The following is a 14,974-nucleotide window of genomic DNA, read 5'->3' as shown; positions in this document are numbered from 1 at the left end:
ACTCCGCGCGTGTACCCCACGCATAATAACAATCGTGAACGTTTAATGACAATAAGTCGAGGCAGCAATTGTCGCAGGCTTCTAATCAACGCGCCTTGTCCTGCCCCAAACCTCATCGACATCCTTCTTGCCCTTTGTTTCTGGCACGTTCCAGAACACAAAGATAGCAGATCCAGCGGCCAGGCCTGCGAAGATAAAGTAAACCCATCCGTGACCGCCCAGCAAGTCGTTAAGAGCTGAGTTTACGATCGGGAAGAATTGAGCGACCAAGAAGGTCGCTGCGTAGTTGGCTGCGAGACACCAACTTTGCGTGGCGCCAACAGCCTCTTGTCCCACCAGCTCAGAGGAGATCAGGAAGGGTACTGGACCCAAACCAACTGCGAAGAAGCCAACGAACGCCACGACGGCGATGGCTGAGAGAATCTTGATTCCAAAGATGATCGAGATGGCCAGAATGAGAGCGCTTGTTCCTTGTCCGATAATCGAGGCAAGGAGGCAAGTCTTGCGACCGAGACGATCTGGGAGAGGAGCGCATGCGATGGTAGTGAACAAGTTGACAACGGAAACGAGAATAGTGAGCAGTGACGAAGAGACGGGCAGCAAATCGGCAAGAAGAGACACGGAGTACATGATGATCGAGTTGACACCACAGAGCTGCTGGGCAAACATGATGCCCACGACGGCGACGATTGCAGGCCTGGTATCAGGATCCTTCAGTACTTCGAAGAATCCAAGATGCTCAGTCCGGTTCTTCGACGGTGATTCGGAGGCACTATCCGCCTGAAGCAAGCCATCTTCCTCGGAAGCATCACGGTCATCTGAGTCCCAGGTCTCAGTCTCCTCATGGATGTCGTAGCCGTTGCCACGAATCATCTGCAGGGTCCGCCTGGCCTTGGGCGCATTTCCCTGCGCCGCCAACCACGATGGACTCTCTGGGACGACGAAGAGACCCAAAGTTTGAGCTGTCGCAATGAAGACTCCAGTAGCGAGGATCCATCTCCAAGCACTGCCGTAGCTCAGGAAGAATCCCATGGTCTGAACCACCAGGATACCAAAGTTGATCGAGATCTGCGTCATAAAGCCAAATAGTCCACGTTCCTTGGGTGGTGCAATCTCGCTGATGTAAAGAGGGACAACGACAGTTGACGCTCCAGCACCAATACCAGCAAACAAGCGACCGAGAGCCATGACGAAGACGCTTCCTGCGACGGTCTCAATAGCTGCTCCGACCAAATAGAGCAGACCCGTGATGCGCATCGCAGGAAGGCGTCCGCGTTTCGACGAGAAGGGTCCAGAGGCCAAAGCTCCCAACAGCCCACCAAGCATGAAGATGGAAGATATCGTCGCAAACGAAGCCTCGTCCATGGGGATACAGTGCGGCATGAAACCAGATCCAGCATCGTCGTCTTTCGGCTTGTAGACCAGTCCTTTGATCTTGTTGAGGGCGGAGATCGATTTCTTGCGGCATGTAATAACATCCTGGGGTGCGTTGAGTTCAGCCTAAGATAGTTAGCTAGCTATTATCACGGCGATCTGAGCAAACGTACCAAGTGAAAACCGAACTGCAACGACCCCAGGGTCGAGATGGCGATGAGCAAGATCAGATACCCGCTGACATCGCGGAGTCTGATACCGGCCATGTTGGCGGTCGGATATTTCGTCGAGAGAATGGGTTGGTGAAGGGGTAAGGTTGAGGGTTCGAGGTGAGGATCTGGGGTAGCTTGAGTTAACGTTAGCTTGTGATGGGGGTGGGTCCACGTGCGCTGTGGCGTGGATTACCCCTGTTTTTGGCCCCCCTGCGTTCATCATGGCAATGGATTGGAATGAGAGTGTCCAAATCCGGGCTATTGGAGTGCAACGAGCCGATTGACCTTTATCTGAGAGTATTTTACGAACTTTTGAACCGAGTCTTTCCAGGGTACTGGTCTCGTATTGATTTGACCAATGTTGAGCTGTGACACGTATGCGTGTTGGTTCCTTATCACAATAGTCTGCCGATTACCCGGAAGCTCAACAGTCATGAGAGTTTGGGTCCTCTAAAGCTTGTTGCAGTTACTTTAAATACGTGCCAAGCCCCAGTCAGTTCCCGTTCCTGTTAACTTTTTCGAGATCTCTGTGATTCGCTGTCGCGAGAAACCATACTTTGTGTAAATATTTGGTCTACGAACTACCCTGAACATGTCTGAGGTACCAATTGACGATGGGAAGCTACTCTACTTTGAGGAGCGCAACACGGACCAGAAAGAATCAATAATATTCTTACATGGTGGTGGAGGCAGCCATATCGAATGGAAGCTGGTTGCTCCCCAGCAATCACTGTCCTCTTATCACCTAATCCTCGTCGATCTTCCCATGCACTCTGGGTCCTGGGATATTGGGCGCCCATTGACCCTGGCAACAGCTGCTGATGAAGTATGCAAAGTCATTCGAAAGCATGCACACGGTGGGAGAGCACATGTTGTTGGTCTATCACTGGGCGGTTTCATCGCTCTCGTTCTCACATCTCGCCATCCCGACGTCGTGTTGTCGACGTTTTCCACAGGTGCTTACCCATACAGAGGACTATTCAAGTGGTTCTTTGAGCACCCGATGGCCATGTCGATTGTGAATTGCATACAGAGCATTCCTGGTGTGCTTGAGGCATCGCTGCGACGGCAGGGAATTGACTATGAAGAATGGGTTGCCGAAGGGAAGAAGAACCATTCACCGGAGAGGTCCAAGGCGATGAATAAGGAGCTCAGTGCCTTCAGTATGGAGGACATCAAAGCAGTTGCAGATTCTGGAGTCAGAACTTGTGTTATTTCGGGAGGGAAGATGGATCAGATTGATCCTGCACGAGATATGGGTGTTATTCTGAGAGAGGGAGGAGAGAAGACAGGAGTCAAGAATGAGGCTGTCGTTGTGAGGGATGCTTATCACCCTTGGCATTTACAACTTCCAGAGTTGTTTGCTTCTGGGATTGCTGCTTGGGTACAGGATAAAGAATTGCCCAAAGAGTTCGAGATTTTGTAGCCTGTTCAGTTTGGCCGGCAGCTGTTGTTACCGATAGAGATATTGCATGTCATTAGAAAGCAGGTTCTTTACAAGAATGTTTATGTAACTTTCAAAGGCCTGGTTCGGGCTGAGTTGAGTGCGCCTGCTTTAGGCAGAAACTGCAGTAAGGCATTTTCTGCAGCTGAGGGCTGACAGGACTTGCATGATCTTGCCTTCCATTCAGCCGCACCACGCGGGGGTGGCACGCCAGCTCTCAAATCTCTGACTTAGGACAAATTCAAGTGCTTCCACATAAAGTCCAACATCGAGATACGATAGCTTTCGAATGACAATTGGCATGGCCGACCCTCTTTCTTTGGCAGCCAGTATCGCCGGCTTGATCTCTCTGGCTGATCTTGTTTTCAAGACAACTTTCAAATTCGTCAGAGCCGCCAAGGACACAAAGGATGAGATTCAGAATCTTCTTGACGAGATCAACAATCTGGCCAGCGTGTTGAGACGCCTCGAGGCTTTGACATCAGACCTGGAGGATGAAGGGCAGTCTTTCGATCCGACATTAAGGAACCACTACCTGAACCACTGCTACAAGACATTCAACAAAATCGATTCAAGAGTCAGAAAAGCATCTGAGAGCTTCAAAAAATCCAAGTTTGACGGCATCATTCGACAGCTCAAATGGCCCTTCTCATCCTCAGAGACAAAAGAGCTTCTGGCCGAGCTGTCTCGACACAAGGAAACCATCAATGTAGCCCTTCTTGCCGACTCAATGCGGAAAATGCAGCTATCGCTCTCCAAGTCTGATGAAATAGACAAGAAGATTGCCGCCTTAGGAGAAGTGGCAAGAAGAATTGAGATCAACACCACGATAGCCATCAATGATCGAAAGAAACGCATTCTTGATCATTTCATGAAAGTAAACCCACAGCCCGCGCTACAAACAAGTATCAGGCTTCGCCATTCAATGACAGGACTCTGGCTGACTGAGTCGCCAACTTTTGTTCGCTGGCTCGAAACGCCAGGCTCCAAAATATGGCTGACTGGAATACCTGGAGCAGGCAAAACTGTCCTTGCTGGCTCCGTCGTTCAAGAAGCTCTCACTCGCAGTCACACTTCTCGTAAAATAGGAGCTGCGTTTTTCTTTTGTGACTACAAGGATTCGAAAACATGGAATATTGTGAATATCTTGGGTGCATTGGCTTCTCAACTTGCACGTCAAAATGATGAATCTTTTCATCTCCTGAACGCGTACTACGAGGTTCTTTACCCTCCAAAGGGACTCCCACAGACTGCAGATGCCGACGAACTACGAGCCCAGATCAGTCAAATGTGTAAAACATTTGATCAGACCATCATTGTCATCGATGGCCTCGATGAGTGCGATGATATGACCGACGAAGTCGTGGACAACTTGATCCAATTAGCCGACTACTCTGATGGGCTCTCAATGGCCCTTTTTAGCCGGGACCACTACAACATCCGCGTACGGCTCGAAGGAGAATTTGAAATAATCCAAATAGCAGCGCATACTGAGGATGTTGAACTATACGTCAATGCCGAAGTTGATAAGAGGATCCGTACACGACAACTGCAGCTGACCAGTGCGGATATCAAAGAGGAGATCCGAAGCGCTTTGGTGGGAAAGGCCGATGGAATGTAAGACCCATCGTGATTATGTACTACAAACAGAAATAACAGAATCTAGGTTCAGATGGGTGGTTTGTCAGTTGGACTACCTGTGTAACTGTGCCCATGACCAAGAGCGCCGCGAGGCTTTGACCAAACTCCCGCCCGATCTTCCTGAGAGTTATCGTCGTCTTCTTGAGCGAGTTAGCAAGTGCTCTCTTTGGGTACAAAACATGGTCCAGATGTCTCTGCACTTCATGGCCGTAGCAGACCCAAAGCTGACAATAGTTGAGCTTCAACAAGCGGTCTCAACGCCAGCAATAGGTGGGACGCTAGAGGAGAGAAACATTATACCGGAGTTCGAGATAATGAAGAGGTGTAGCAGCCTCATCCGAAAATCTACAGACGGGAAGTACTTTGAGTTTGCCCACTTCTCTGTTCGCGAATTTCCGGAAGACGAGAAAGCAATCTTTCAAACAACTGGCATCGAAAAATACTGGATTGCCCGATCGACAACTCAATCACTTCTTGCTACGCAGTGCTTGAGGTTTCTCCAGATGAAGAACTTTGACAGGATACCTGAAGAGCCAAACGCACAAGTCGCTGCTACTCGCCAAAGGGACGAGTGCTACCCATTCTACAGACATGCCGCCCTCTTATGGATCAAGCTCACAAAAGGTGGACTTGGCGACTCTGAAATTCTGGACTTAGCAAAGTCTTTGTTCCAGCCTTCCAAGCGAGCATATTTCATGTGCTGGGCTGTTGAGGTCTTCAAGAACGTAATGTATGCCACTGGTATCGGCTCGAGATATGACCCAAAGAACGAGACAGAAGTACATGCATAGAAAATAGTGATGCTTCCTTCTTTCAAGCCATTGCACATGGCTTCTGCTTTGAATCTTCCAGAAATATGCAGCTTTTTAATTAGCAATGGCTCGGATGCGAACGATAAGCTGGATGCGGCAACCTCCTTAGATCTCGCATTCATGTCTGTTTTGGCAATTCCTGGACTGGCGACAATGAGCGGGGAGAAGAGCCAACATCGCCATCTTATGATCACTGGAAGGAACGAATTCTTACCCTCAACTCAACGAAGAAATATGACGATAGACTGCTTGATGCAGGCTGGGGCTCGTTATTCAGACCATTTGATCCCCCCAAATTCACTCTCGGGCTTCTCAATTGCCTGCTTACTCGCATCGATCTTTCACGATCTGTACCCTGTTTTTCGGTGTCTGTCCTCTCACATTCCCTCTGTGCCTGAAGTCAAGGTACTACGAGAATGGCTGATGGCTACTGATACATCAAATGTTGTGGCAGAAGTATCGGCTCGCATACTATTGAAATTCCTTAGTTCAACGGGAGCATACAACACTGAATGGGGTGCGGAGCTTGGCCTGACTGTGTGGAATTGGGCCCACGAATGTGACTTCTCCCTAACAAAAGACCTGAGTTTGGTTGGTTCTTGTGCCTTGATGTCGGATGATAATTTGGTTTCTCAAATTATTTCAGCTGTTTGCAGCGACAACGTTGAATTGCTCAAGTACTGCGTTGCAGATAGGAGACTGAAGAACCAAGTTCGATATTCTGGCCCCGTCAATGGACTTTTGCACCTGGCAGTCAAGCACAACTCATTTAGCGTTTTCAAAGTTTTGGTTAACGCAGGATTCGATGCTTGTACCCAAAACGACAAAGGCGAGTTACCAATTCATTTGTGTGAGCGTCAAGGTAGCTTGCGTTCCTTCAAGGCCTTTAAAGACCTTGGAATATCTCTTATCAGCCAGGACCAAGATGGTTACAGCATCTTACATCGCTGGGCTGAAGATCGTCCTTTGAATTATGAGTTTGTCAGTGGAATTTTCGACCTGGATTCACAAGAAGTGATCGAAGGGCTCCAGACAAGAACACCTCAGGGTGATACACCATTGACTCTGATATTCAAAAGTGCTGGGGAAAGCCCAAGAAGCGAACACCAGGGCATTGACTTGGATAGGCTATGCCTTCAGGTTATGGGCCTCTTGCAGAGATATTATCTGGAAAAGGGGATTAGCATAAGGCCGACGAACGGAATGAGTGTCGAGGGTCTGAGACAGGCCTTTACCGAGTTCGACAATATGATAGAAATTGATCCTACGCCATTGCACAAACTGAAAGCTTGGGTTTCGTTGAGTCAAGTCCAACTACTCATAAAGCTTTATCCAGGTGCGCTTAATTCACGAGTCAATGGCAGACTACCCATTGAGGAATATATCGAGAGCACACTCGATAATCGAAAGAATCCAGAACACGATATCATAATGAGCCTTTTCCCCAATAATCACCAAAACCCCGAGTCAAGCGAAAAAGAGAGCTTGTGGCACTTTGCCTGTCGTATAACAGGTCACGAATGTTACAACAAATACTGGAAGTATGTCAGCGGACGATACATTCCCCTCTTTGAATTTGGGACGCTCATGGAAATCCTGTTTCAACTTGGCGCGATGCGTATCTATGAAAAACAATTCAAAGAGAGTGGATTGAAACCTCTACTTTCTAAGTATCAGCCAGCACTGTTACCTGTGATTCGAGATGCTATATTGCAAACCGACTACTGGGACGGTATGCAAAGCTCTGACTCGATATCTTTCTTGTTCCAAGATGTCATAAAAAGTGGCAATCTCAACATGATACGGCTCCTTGTCAAGAACGGAGCCAACCCCCATCATCGTGTGAATGGCCAAACTCCCTTTGAAACCGCATTTCATGGTCGTGTAGCAATCAATATTTGTAAAACGGAGGAGGGAGCCGAGGTTCTCAGGGATCTATTAGAACGTTGCGGCATTAATCAGATATGGAAGGGCCTTTTTGAAACTGGCGACTACTCACCCCTTCATATGCTCGCCACATCAGAAGATGCAACCAACATCACCTGGATGGTGGAAGCACTTTTACAATGTGGACTTGACATAAATTATGTCGGATCAGGTCCGTGGGCAGTATCTCCCCTCGTTTACCACCTTCACCAGTCTTCCTTTCAATTGGCAGAGAAACTGCTAGAACTCGGAGCAGATTCGTCCTTGAATGAGATTCTTGCATGTATTGCCATTGACAACCTGTCTTTTCTACAGAAAATCTATGTTCGAGAAACAGAGAGACTTGCAGCATTCACATGGCCTGCCCCAGTGACCTTCAAAATTCAGCATCTCCACGAAACAGCCATGGTAAGAAATGGGAATGCAATCCATTTGGCATCGGCCTGCAATAGCGTTGAATGCTTGGGATTCATTCTGAAACACGCTTCAGAAATGGACAAGGTTTCGATATCAGATGAAGGGTTAACGCCAGTACATATCGCTGCCTATGAAGGTTATGTTGACATTATGAAGCTTCTTCTTGAGAATGAGCTCAGCACCATGACAGAAAGTCGGTCCGGCTTCACTCCGATGCACATGGCTGTATTGGGAGGGAGTCTTCATACGGTCCAATGCTTACTTGAATATGGTGCCACTCAAACTTTGGATGCAAGCGGCAGAACGCCTGGGCGGATTTCCTTAGAGCTTGGATTCGATGGAATCTACGAGCTGTTGGAAGGGGATGCTCAAAGTGGATTCCAACAATTGCCATCTTTACGGAAGCACGCAGCAGTCATTGAACCAGAAGAGCGCTTGGCAATGTCATTCGAGAGAGCCATGAAGGAAGAAGACTACGAGAGCATGGGGCAGTTGATCGATCAAGGGTGCCCTGTGGATGTTCCCCTCCCATCAAGCCAAGGATTGTCCGCAATTCTAGTGGCTTTAGAGGAAGGGAACCCTGTAATGGCGGCCTGGCTGTTACAACAAGGAGCCAGTGCTTTGCAAGCTAATCAAGTGGAAGAGGACGTACTGAACTTGATTGATATAGCTGCCGGTCAGTCAAACCTCAATTGGTTGTTACCGGAACTGTTCCAGGAGTATCTCTTGGAAGGTGGTGATTTGAAATTTGGGTATGAGCTCCCATTGCATAAGGCAGTCGAAGAAGGCAACACCAAGGGGCTTGCGATATTACTTGAGGTGGCGGAAGAGTATCAGCACTACATCGGGTAAGCTGATTTAAGAAATGGGACTACAAGTACCTAACACTCCTATAGATCCTCACACACGGTCAGGGACGTACTGAACAGTTTGTCGTTAAGGAATTTCTCCTGCGAAAACAATTGGAAAACCTGGATACATGTTGCAAACACGACGGCGTTGCATGCAGCTGCATGGGACGGGAACACGGAGGCAGTCTCACTTCTGGTAAATAGGGGAGCTGATATTGATGCGGCCGATTCGACTGGATGGACTCCTCTCTTCTACGCGAAAGATGCTGACACGGCCAACCATTTGGTCTCGCTCGGGGCATCGATGGCTGCAATTTGCAGGTTCGAATCACTTGGGTCATTGATCAACTGGTTCGGTGATAATCTGTTCGATGAAGTGCACCCTGTCAGTTTTTCACGACTCCCGGAGGAGTTCTTGACTGTGTTAGACCCACCGCGATTCTCAACACTTTACGAGGAGTTGTCTCTCACTCCTAAAAGTTTGGACAAGTTGCATGAGCTGAAGTTTGATCTTATGAGAGAGGACGAGGCGGGTCGAAGTACAATGCATTATATCTTGGGCGAAGAAGATCTAGTTGAATGGGTGTTGAGCTCCGATCAAGATCTCAGCAGGACAACTCCTTTTCCTTGGCACTTGGAGTGGTACGAACTTTCTGATCTCGCCCTGCTGACATCCTCATTTGAACGGCTTCGACAAAAGATGCCAACTGGCTTGTTCTATAAAGTTCTCAATCTCGAGCCATCACGCGGTTGGAGTCCTTTATGCCGTGCAGCAGCTTTGAATCGTGCTGATATTATCGCCAACTGCCTTGACATGGGTGCTGACATCGACTTTGAAGGTTCCTGTTTTGGATCAGCGGTTATGAATGCAAGTGCTTGCGGGAGTCTGGATGTCGTCAAGCCCCTCGTTCGCAACGGGGCTTCGGTAATGTACACGAGCAAAAATAAGTTCATAAGCTGTTATCTGGTTGCTGGAACTGAAGCTGTGCGGGAATGACTTCTTTGCGGTCGCTTCAAGGACCAGATACGTCTCGCGTCCGACAGTGATTCGGAGTGTCCTCAGGAAGAGGTTCCTTGGAGTGGATACGTGGAGGTCAGGGTATTGCTCTACGGCGGAAGAGCTCGATGGCCTAAGGAGTCGACTTTGGACTATGCTAAGAGATTGTCGAAGATGAAAAAGAGCTGGCAAGGGCAAGTTCTGCGGCTCTGTGCCCAAGAAGCGGGCTTATCCTGTGGCACGGACTCTGATACTGGATCTGAGGATACTGGATCTGAAGAAGTGGACTCCAATCCTGGGTCTGGCCAGAGCCTGGATTTTGAGTCGTGGTGCGAGCTTTGGAATGAAAGATCGGGATGGATGGAATAGCCGGAGATGGATGGTAGATGGGGAAGAGGGTCGTGTGTTTGGCGAATCTTTTCTATTTCTTTCATCTTGACGATATTGTTTGCAATGCAATATTTGGTCTGAAAGTTGGTTGAGAAGTTTGGTCATATACAATGAAAACGAAAGCGAGAATGACTAGATGTGAGTGAAGGAGATCAAGGATATTTGACAGTTGTGTCATAAAAACCGAGTACCTAAGGTAGAGAAGCCAGTGAGTGTGCTTGCACCGACAGAGAGGTAGCCTGCCATACCGGGCCCTAAAAATGCCGCATGACGCTTTTGTTTATCGGTAGGCATCTAACTCTAGTGCAAAATATTCCATAACCCCCTCGACTCCCTCCTCCACGACCTGCATGCAAACTCGATCAGCATACAACCACCACCAACCGTGCTTGGACGCGGTGCCTATCACCCTCTAAGTGTACGAATAGAGTTCCAACAAAGTAGTCTCTCTTTGTCTACAAGACCGCCAAGATGCAGGCTGCCGAGTATGCGTCCAAGCTGGCCCATGCCACTATGCACCCTTCCACAGGTGTCGACCCTACCAAGAATCACGGCACATACTGGAAGACCGCCCTCCTCACTGAGGAGCGCGACTGGGAGAAAGTCCCTCCTCCTGCGCGTGATACCTTCACCCTGTCCGACATCCTCGGCCAGACGGACCCTCATCTTGCCGTCGTCTCCCGCACCGGCATCATTGGCATGTCTCTGCAGTATTACCAGCTGCCCGGTGAGACTGAATGCCGCCAGCACTTCTTCTTCGAACTGAATGAGAGCGTGCTATTTGCCGACGAGGACGGAAAACGTTGTGCCATCCATGGCTTCGCTATGTGGATGGCGCCTACCATCGATGGGAAGGCCGAACTCACTGTCCGATTCTGCATCAAGAGTGAACCTTGGATGGATCCTCTTCTGATCTTTGACTTTTACGTCGAGAAGTCGAAGATGGACCCGAAGGAGAACTTCATTCTGATCGATTTCATCAATGCTCTTCAGGGTACTCGTGCAGGGCTGCCGGAGGGGGAGCGTACCAACCTGCTGCGCTTCAAGTTCTAGGAGACTGGCGGCAAGTTGCACGGATATCGCGATGCTCTGTAAGTTCAGACCCCCCCTTTCATCACTATCTCATCTGTTATTGAGCCCAGCTAATATGGAACAGTCTCCAGTGGATGATCCGCCTCACCATCGCCAAGTTCCTCAGCTGGTCCTGCCACGGCATGGACTTTGAGGAGGCCAACTTCGCAGGCGACGGCGAATACATGGGCGATCTAAAATTCGACGTCATCATTTACAACAAGTTCAAGTCCGACCCCAACGAGCTTGGCGACAACATGAAGCGAATCATTGACGTGACGAAGACGCCCATCAAGCGCGGTGTTTGGCTCGACGAGAATTTCACCCGCCCTCTCGTATTCAGACTTGTAAAACTGCCGTACGAGGGACCTCCCGCCTGGCGTGATGCCCTCACCACTGCGTCTGTTGATAAGTGGTTTGAAGGGATTGATGACTGGTTTGCTACGGGAGAGTTTGCTAAGGAGTGATTGAAGGGTGTGCTTATGTTTTTGGAACTGTCAAGGAAGGGCTTGGTTTCACGGTGATGATTGAATCACGGAGGTTTACCAGGATGCTTACATGACAGGATTGCAGAATGAAGGGATGGAATTGGATTGCTCAGTAGCTACATGGAAAGCGCTATATATACCAAATCAACGACGGATTGGTGCAACGGACGGTGCAAGCCTGATGAATCTCGAGTCCTCCGTGTCAACACCAAACATAACTGCCTCCGCCCCATCACTTCTCGTCTTCATCTTATCCCACGGTCTATAACCGTTCAGCTCGTTATCCCACCATGGTCCCCTCACAGCATGCGCAATAGCCAAGAATGAAGCCGGCAGTTGAGGAAGATGCTTGAACCTGTTCCGAATGATGTCGATGACTGAAACAGATACCGACAAGAAAAGCATGACTGTTACGGCGATGAGAATACTGCAGCGCACGATGTACACTGATTCCGTGATGTGGGAGAGCGTAGGAACAGATGAAGTACCAAAATACCCAGCTGTGCTGATCGACACGATCGCGTGAGCCATGTTGCCAAAGAAGTGACCAAAGTCCTCCGCGGTGGGAATCGCGTAAAGAGCATCGAGGGTATCGTCAACAATACCGATCTGGTTGCGGAAGATGTACCACGGAATAGCAGACATGTACACGCTTAGCGCATCAAGCGCCTCCGTGTCAAGCGCTGTTTGGTTGGACCCTGGGGCTTCGGTACAGGATGTCATTATCGTACCGTTGAAGGTACACGAGCCGACGAGCCATTTGATCGAGGGCGTGCATTTCGTGCGGGAGACCCAGTCTCCTCCGTCAGTTTGCACCAAGCTCTTGTCGTTGCCTCTGTTCCGCAGAGCAGTCTCGTTGACATTCGGGATGGCCTTTGTAGCTGAGAGGAAGTACGTCGTGCCTGAGGTTGGGATCTTGTTTGTGCCGTGGACTGAAGCGTTACTCCAGAGTCGAATTCTCTGCGAGCCTTGCGAAAGCAGCTCGATGCTCTCAACACTGTTATCAGGGAGGGTGAAGTTGTAGATCGTGTTGCCGTCGTCTTTGTAAGAAGTGTAGTTCACTTCAGTAGCAGCCTCGCATGCAGCGGTCCAGTTGAAGAAGACCAATCCATCGTAAGTCGTGTTTGTAGCAAACGTGAGGTTGTGCGTGGGTACAGGCCCCAAGACGCCAGAGTCGACATTCGCCAATGCATTCTGCGAAACAAGACTCCCCACAAACGTAAACACCGTCTGAGACAAGAACGTGTCATTCTTGGATAGCGAAGGGTGAAACTCCAAGTCTGGACTCGCACCCATCGCGGTCGAAAGCGCAGTGATGTTACTCCCCACTGCATCCCGCGCAATCGGAACCCCCACGACACCCCAACCCTCCTTAAAATGTCCATACGGCCCAACAGTAAGCGAAAGTGTTCCAACCGGCACAAGCAGCGTTCTTGTAAGGATCAAAAAGGTATGCATGACTCCATACCACCACGAATACTTCATAACAGCCGGCAGCGTCAACAAGGTAACGCCTTCTGCGATATCATCTAGATCTCTAATCGCAACGGGTTGCTGCGTTGTAAGTGCGAATAAATGCAATCTCCGAAAATCGAAGACGACAAACTGAACGAATAGAGCTGCTGGGGCGAGGAGTGCTGAGAGCGCTATACCGGAGTAGAGCTGATCCACGGGCACGGAGTCGCCTGTGCGAAAGACTCGACGTTTTGAAGCATCGTTATCGAGGAGTGCGCCGGTGTACGACCACACTACGCAGAATATGGCACCGACTAGGTAAATGCCAAGAGTTATGACATACCATTTCAGCAAACTATCCAACTTGTACAATCTTTTGAAGTCTGTATCTTGGGTGATGGGGTAGTTTGTTGCTAGACCGGGGTTTTTGTCGTTGACTCGGTCTTCTTTGTCGAGGGAAGAATACACCGGCGGTGTAGTCATGATGTCTGATATTTCACTGGTGTGTTCGGGTGCTTGATTGGGGAGGATGGCGAAGAAAAAGTCGGTCGGAGGTGGAGGTTGGCATAAGACAAGACGGACGCGGTGGACGGACACGGACACGGACATGGACTACGGAGATTGTGGGGTCGGTGTAAGCAAATTTAACTTGAAACCGGCAATTGATCGCTCACCCTATGAGATGAATTATAAAAATATCCAGCATTTACTATGTCAGAAAAAAAAACACAATTGTTTTAGGCAGAGTGCTGTAAGGCTTAAGTTTGGGTTGGGCTTTGTGTGAGGTTGATAACCCAATCACAGAGCTGCAAACTTGAGATGCAGCATTGAATATGAATTACAAATATAAATGATAGTGAAATATGTAGCAGTAAAAACTCATTTGAAGGTCTTTGTTTTGAGGTTGCATAATAACATCATAGAAGCTGAGGCATGAAAGATGTTCACGGAGATATCATCATATGATCTTTGTATTCTAGTATATACGAGAAGCTATACCCATCACTCTGGCCACCCATCGCTTCTTATGTCTGTCATTGAGATCAAGACCAAGCGATCTGTAGGAGGCTAAAGATTTCCCTTACTGGGGAACGTTGCGGATGTCAACCATGAGGTGTCCATTGCCCCAAGCAGGGTTCTGTCCCCGAACCTTTCCATCGGCTCGTGTGCAACGGCTGAGAGACGTTAGTAAAGCAGAAGTTGACATACTTGCAAGAAGACTTACTCCATGACAAGACCAGCACCTCGAGCAACATCACGGCTAAGGAAGGAATCAGCAAATGTTCAACAGACAGCGGCTTTGAAAATGAGCTCACCAAGGAGAAGAAGAGGTTTGGTCACTGTTAAGTCCAACAGCGAGACCAGTGATCTGGGTGTTTCCACGTCTGCAGAAGGACTGGCCAGAGACACCAGCTACGCAGGCTTGGTCACCGAGGCTGGCGAGGTAGTTGATGCACTCGACTGCTTCATTGACCTTTAAGTTGTTAGTAACTTGATTCAGACTGGAGCTGATAAGAGTTAAACGACGAGACGTACGTTGGCCAAAGTGTCCCCAGGGAGGTTGTCCATGCAGCTGGTATCATCACGAGCTTCGAGAGGCTGAGGAGCAGCAAGGGCTGAAGAAGCAGCGGCGAGGAGGATAGCGAAAGAGGTGATGAAGTTGACCATTTTGGCGGTAGGAGTATGAAGAGCAGGTTGAAGTCTAAGTTGAAGTTGTAAGTCGTTGTGGAATGAACAAAGACACCATATAGACGGAAACCCTCTCTTTATACTACTTCCGTTTCTCCGCCCCCATGATATTTTCTTCAACAGCCTCTCGCTACGTTACCACAGAATCCTCAAAGAGGCAGAGTCACACTGAGTCCGTGAATTTCAACCCGAGGCTGTAGAAAAGAC

The 14,974-nt window shown here is 49.0% G+C and overlaps 7 protein-coding genes across 7 annotated transcripts; 4 read left to right on the top strand and 3 right to left on the bottom strand.

The window, feature by feature from the left end:
* Positions 1-81: 81 nt before the first annotated feature.
* FPRO_12858 (uncharacterized protein) lies at positions 82-1,640 on the bottom strand (the record flags this gene model as incomplete). The annotated part of the gene is made up of 2 exons (XM_031223420.1): positions 82-1,500; positions 1,548-1,640. 2 exons carry the CDS (start codon positions 1,638-1,640, stop codon positions 82-84), a joined length of 1,512 nt encoding a protein of 503 aa, XP_031088781.1.
* Positions 1,641-2,178: 538 nt separating this feature from the next.
* Positions 2,179-3,012, top strand: FPRO_12857 (uncharacterized protein; the record flags this gene model as incomplete). The annotated part of the gene is made up of 1 exon (XM_031223419.1): positions 2,179-3,012. One exon carries the CDS (start codon positions 2,179-2,181, stop codon positions 3,010-3,012), a length of 834 nt encoding a protein of 277 aa, XP_031088780.1.
* Positions 3,013-3,331: 319 nt separating this feature from the next.
* FPRO_12856 (uncharacterized protein) lies at positions 3,332-5,462 on the top strand (the record flags this gene model as incomplete). Its single annotated transcript, XM_031223418.1, has 2 exons — positions 3,332-4,647; positions 4,697-5,462. The coding sequence occupies 2 exons, from the start codon at positions 3,332-3,334 to the stop codon at positions 5,460-5,462; spliced, it is 2,082 nt and encodes a 693-aa protein (XP_031088779.1).
* Positions 5,463-5,636: 174 nt separating this feature from the next.
* On the top strand, positions 5,637-9,674 carry FPRO_12855 (uncharacterized protein; the record flags this gene model as incomplete). Its single annotated transcript, XM_031223417.1, has 2 exons — positions 5,637-8,674; positions 8,723-9,674. The coding sequence occupies 2 exons, from the start codon at positions 5,637-5,639 to the stop codon at positions 9,672-9,674; spliced, it is 3,990 nt and encodes a 1,329-aa protein (XP_031088778.1).
* Positions 9,675-10,535: 861 nt separating this feature from the next.
* Positions 10,536-11,602, top strand: FPRO_12854 (uncharacterized protein; the record flags this gene model as incomplete). Its single annotated transcript, XM_031223416.1, has 3 exons — positions 10,536-11,058; positions 11,118-11,155; positions 11,228-11,602. 3 exons carry the CDS (start codon positions 10,536-10,538, stop codon positions 11,600-11,602), a joined length of 936 nt encoding a protein of 311 aa, XP_031088777.1.
* A 165-nt stretch (positions 11,603-11,767) lies between these two features.
* On the bottom strand, positions 11,768-13,561 carry FPRO_12853 (uncharacterized protein; the record flags this gene model as incomplete). Its single annotated transcript, XM_031223415.1, has 1 exon — positions 11,768-13,561. One exon carries the CDS (start codon positions 13,559-13,561, stop codon positions 11,768-11,770), a length of 1,794 nt encoding a protein of 597 aa, XP_031088776.1.
* A 598-nt stretch (positions 13,562-14,159) lies between these two features.
* FPRO_12852 (uncharacterized protein) lies at positions 14,160-14,746 on the bottom strand (the record flags this gene model as incomplete). The annotated part of the gene is made up of 4 exons (XM_031223413.1): positions 14,160-14,253; positions 14,304-14,339; positions 14,395-14,552; positions 14,615-14,746. The coding sequence occupies 4 exons, from the start codon at positions 14,744-14,746 to the stop codon at positions 14,160-14,162; spliced, it is 420 nt and encodes a 139-aa protein (XP_031088775.1).
* Between the last annotated feature and the right edge of the window lie 228 nt (positions 14,747-14,974).

This window comes from Fusarium proliferatum (genome assembly GCF_900067095.1).
Source record: "Fusarium proliferatum ET1 genome assembly, contig: FPRO_scaffold013, whole genome shotgun sequence".
NCBI lineage: Eukaryota > Fungi > Ascomycota > Sordariomycetes > Hypocreales > Nectriaceae > Fusarium > Fusarium proliferatum.
This window is presented reverse-complemented; position numbering and strand designations above follow the sequence as displayed.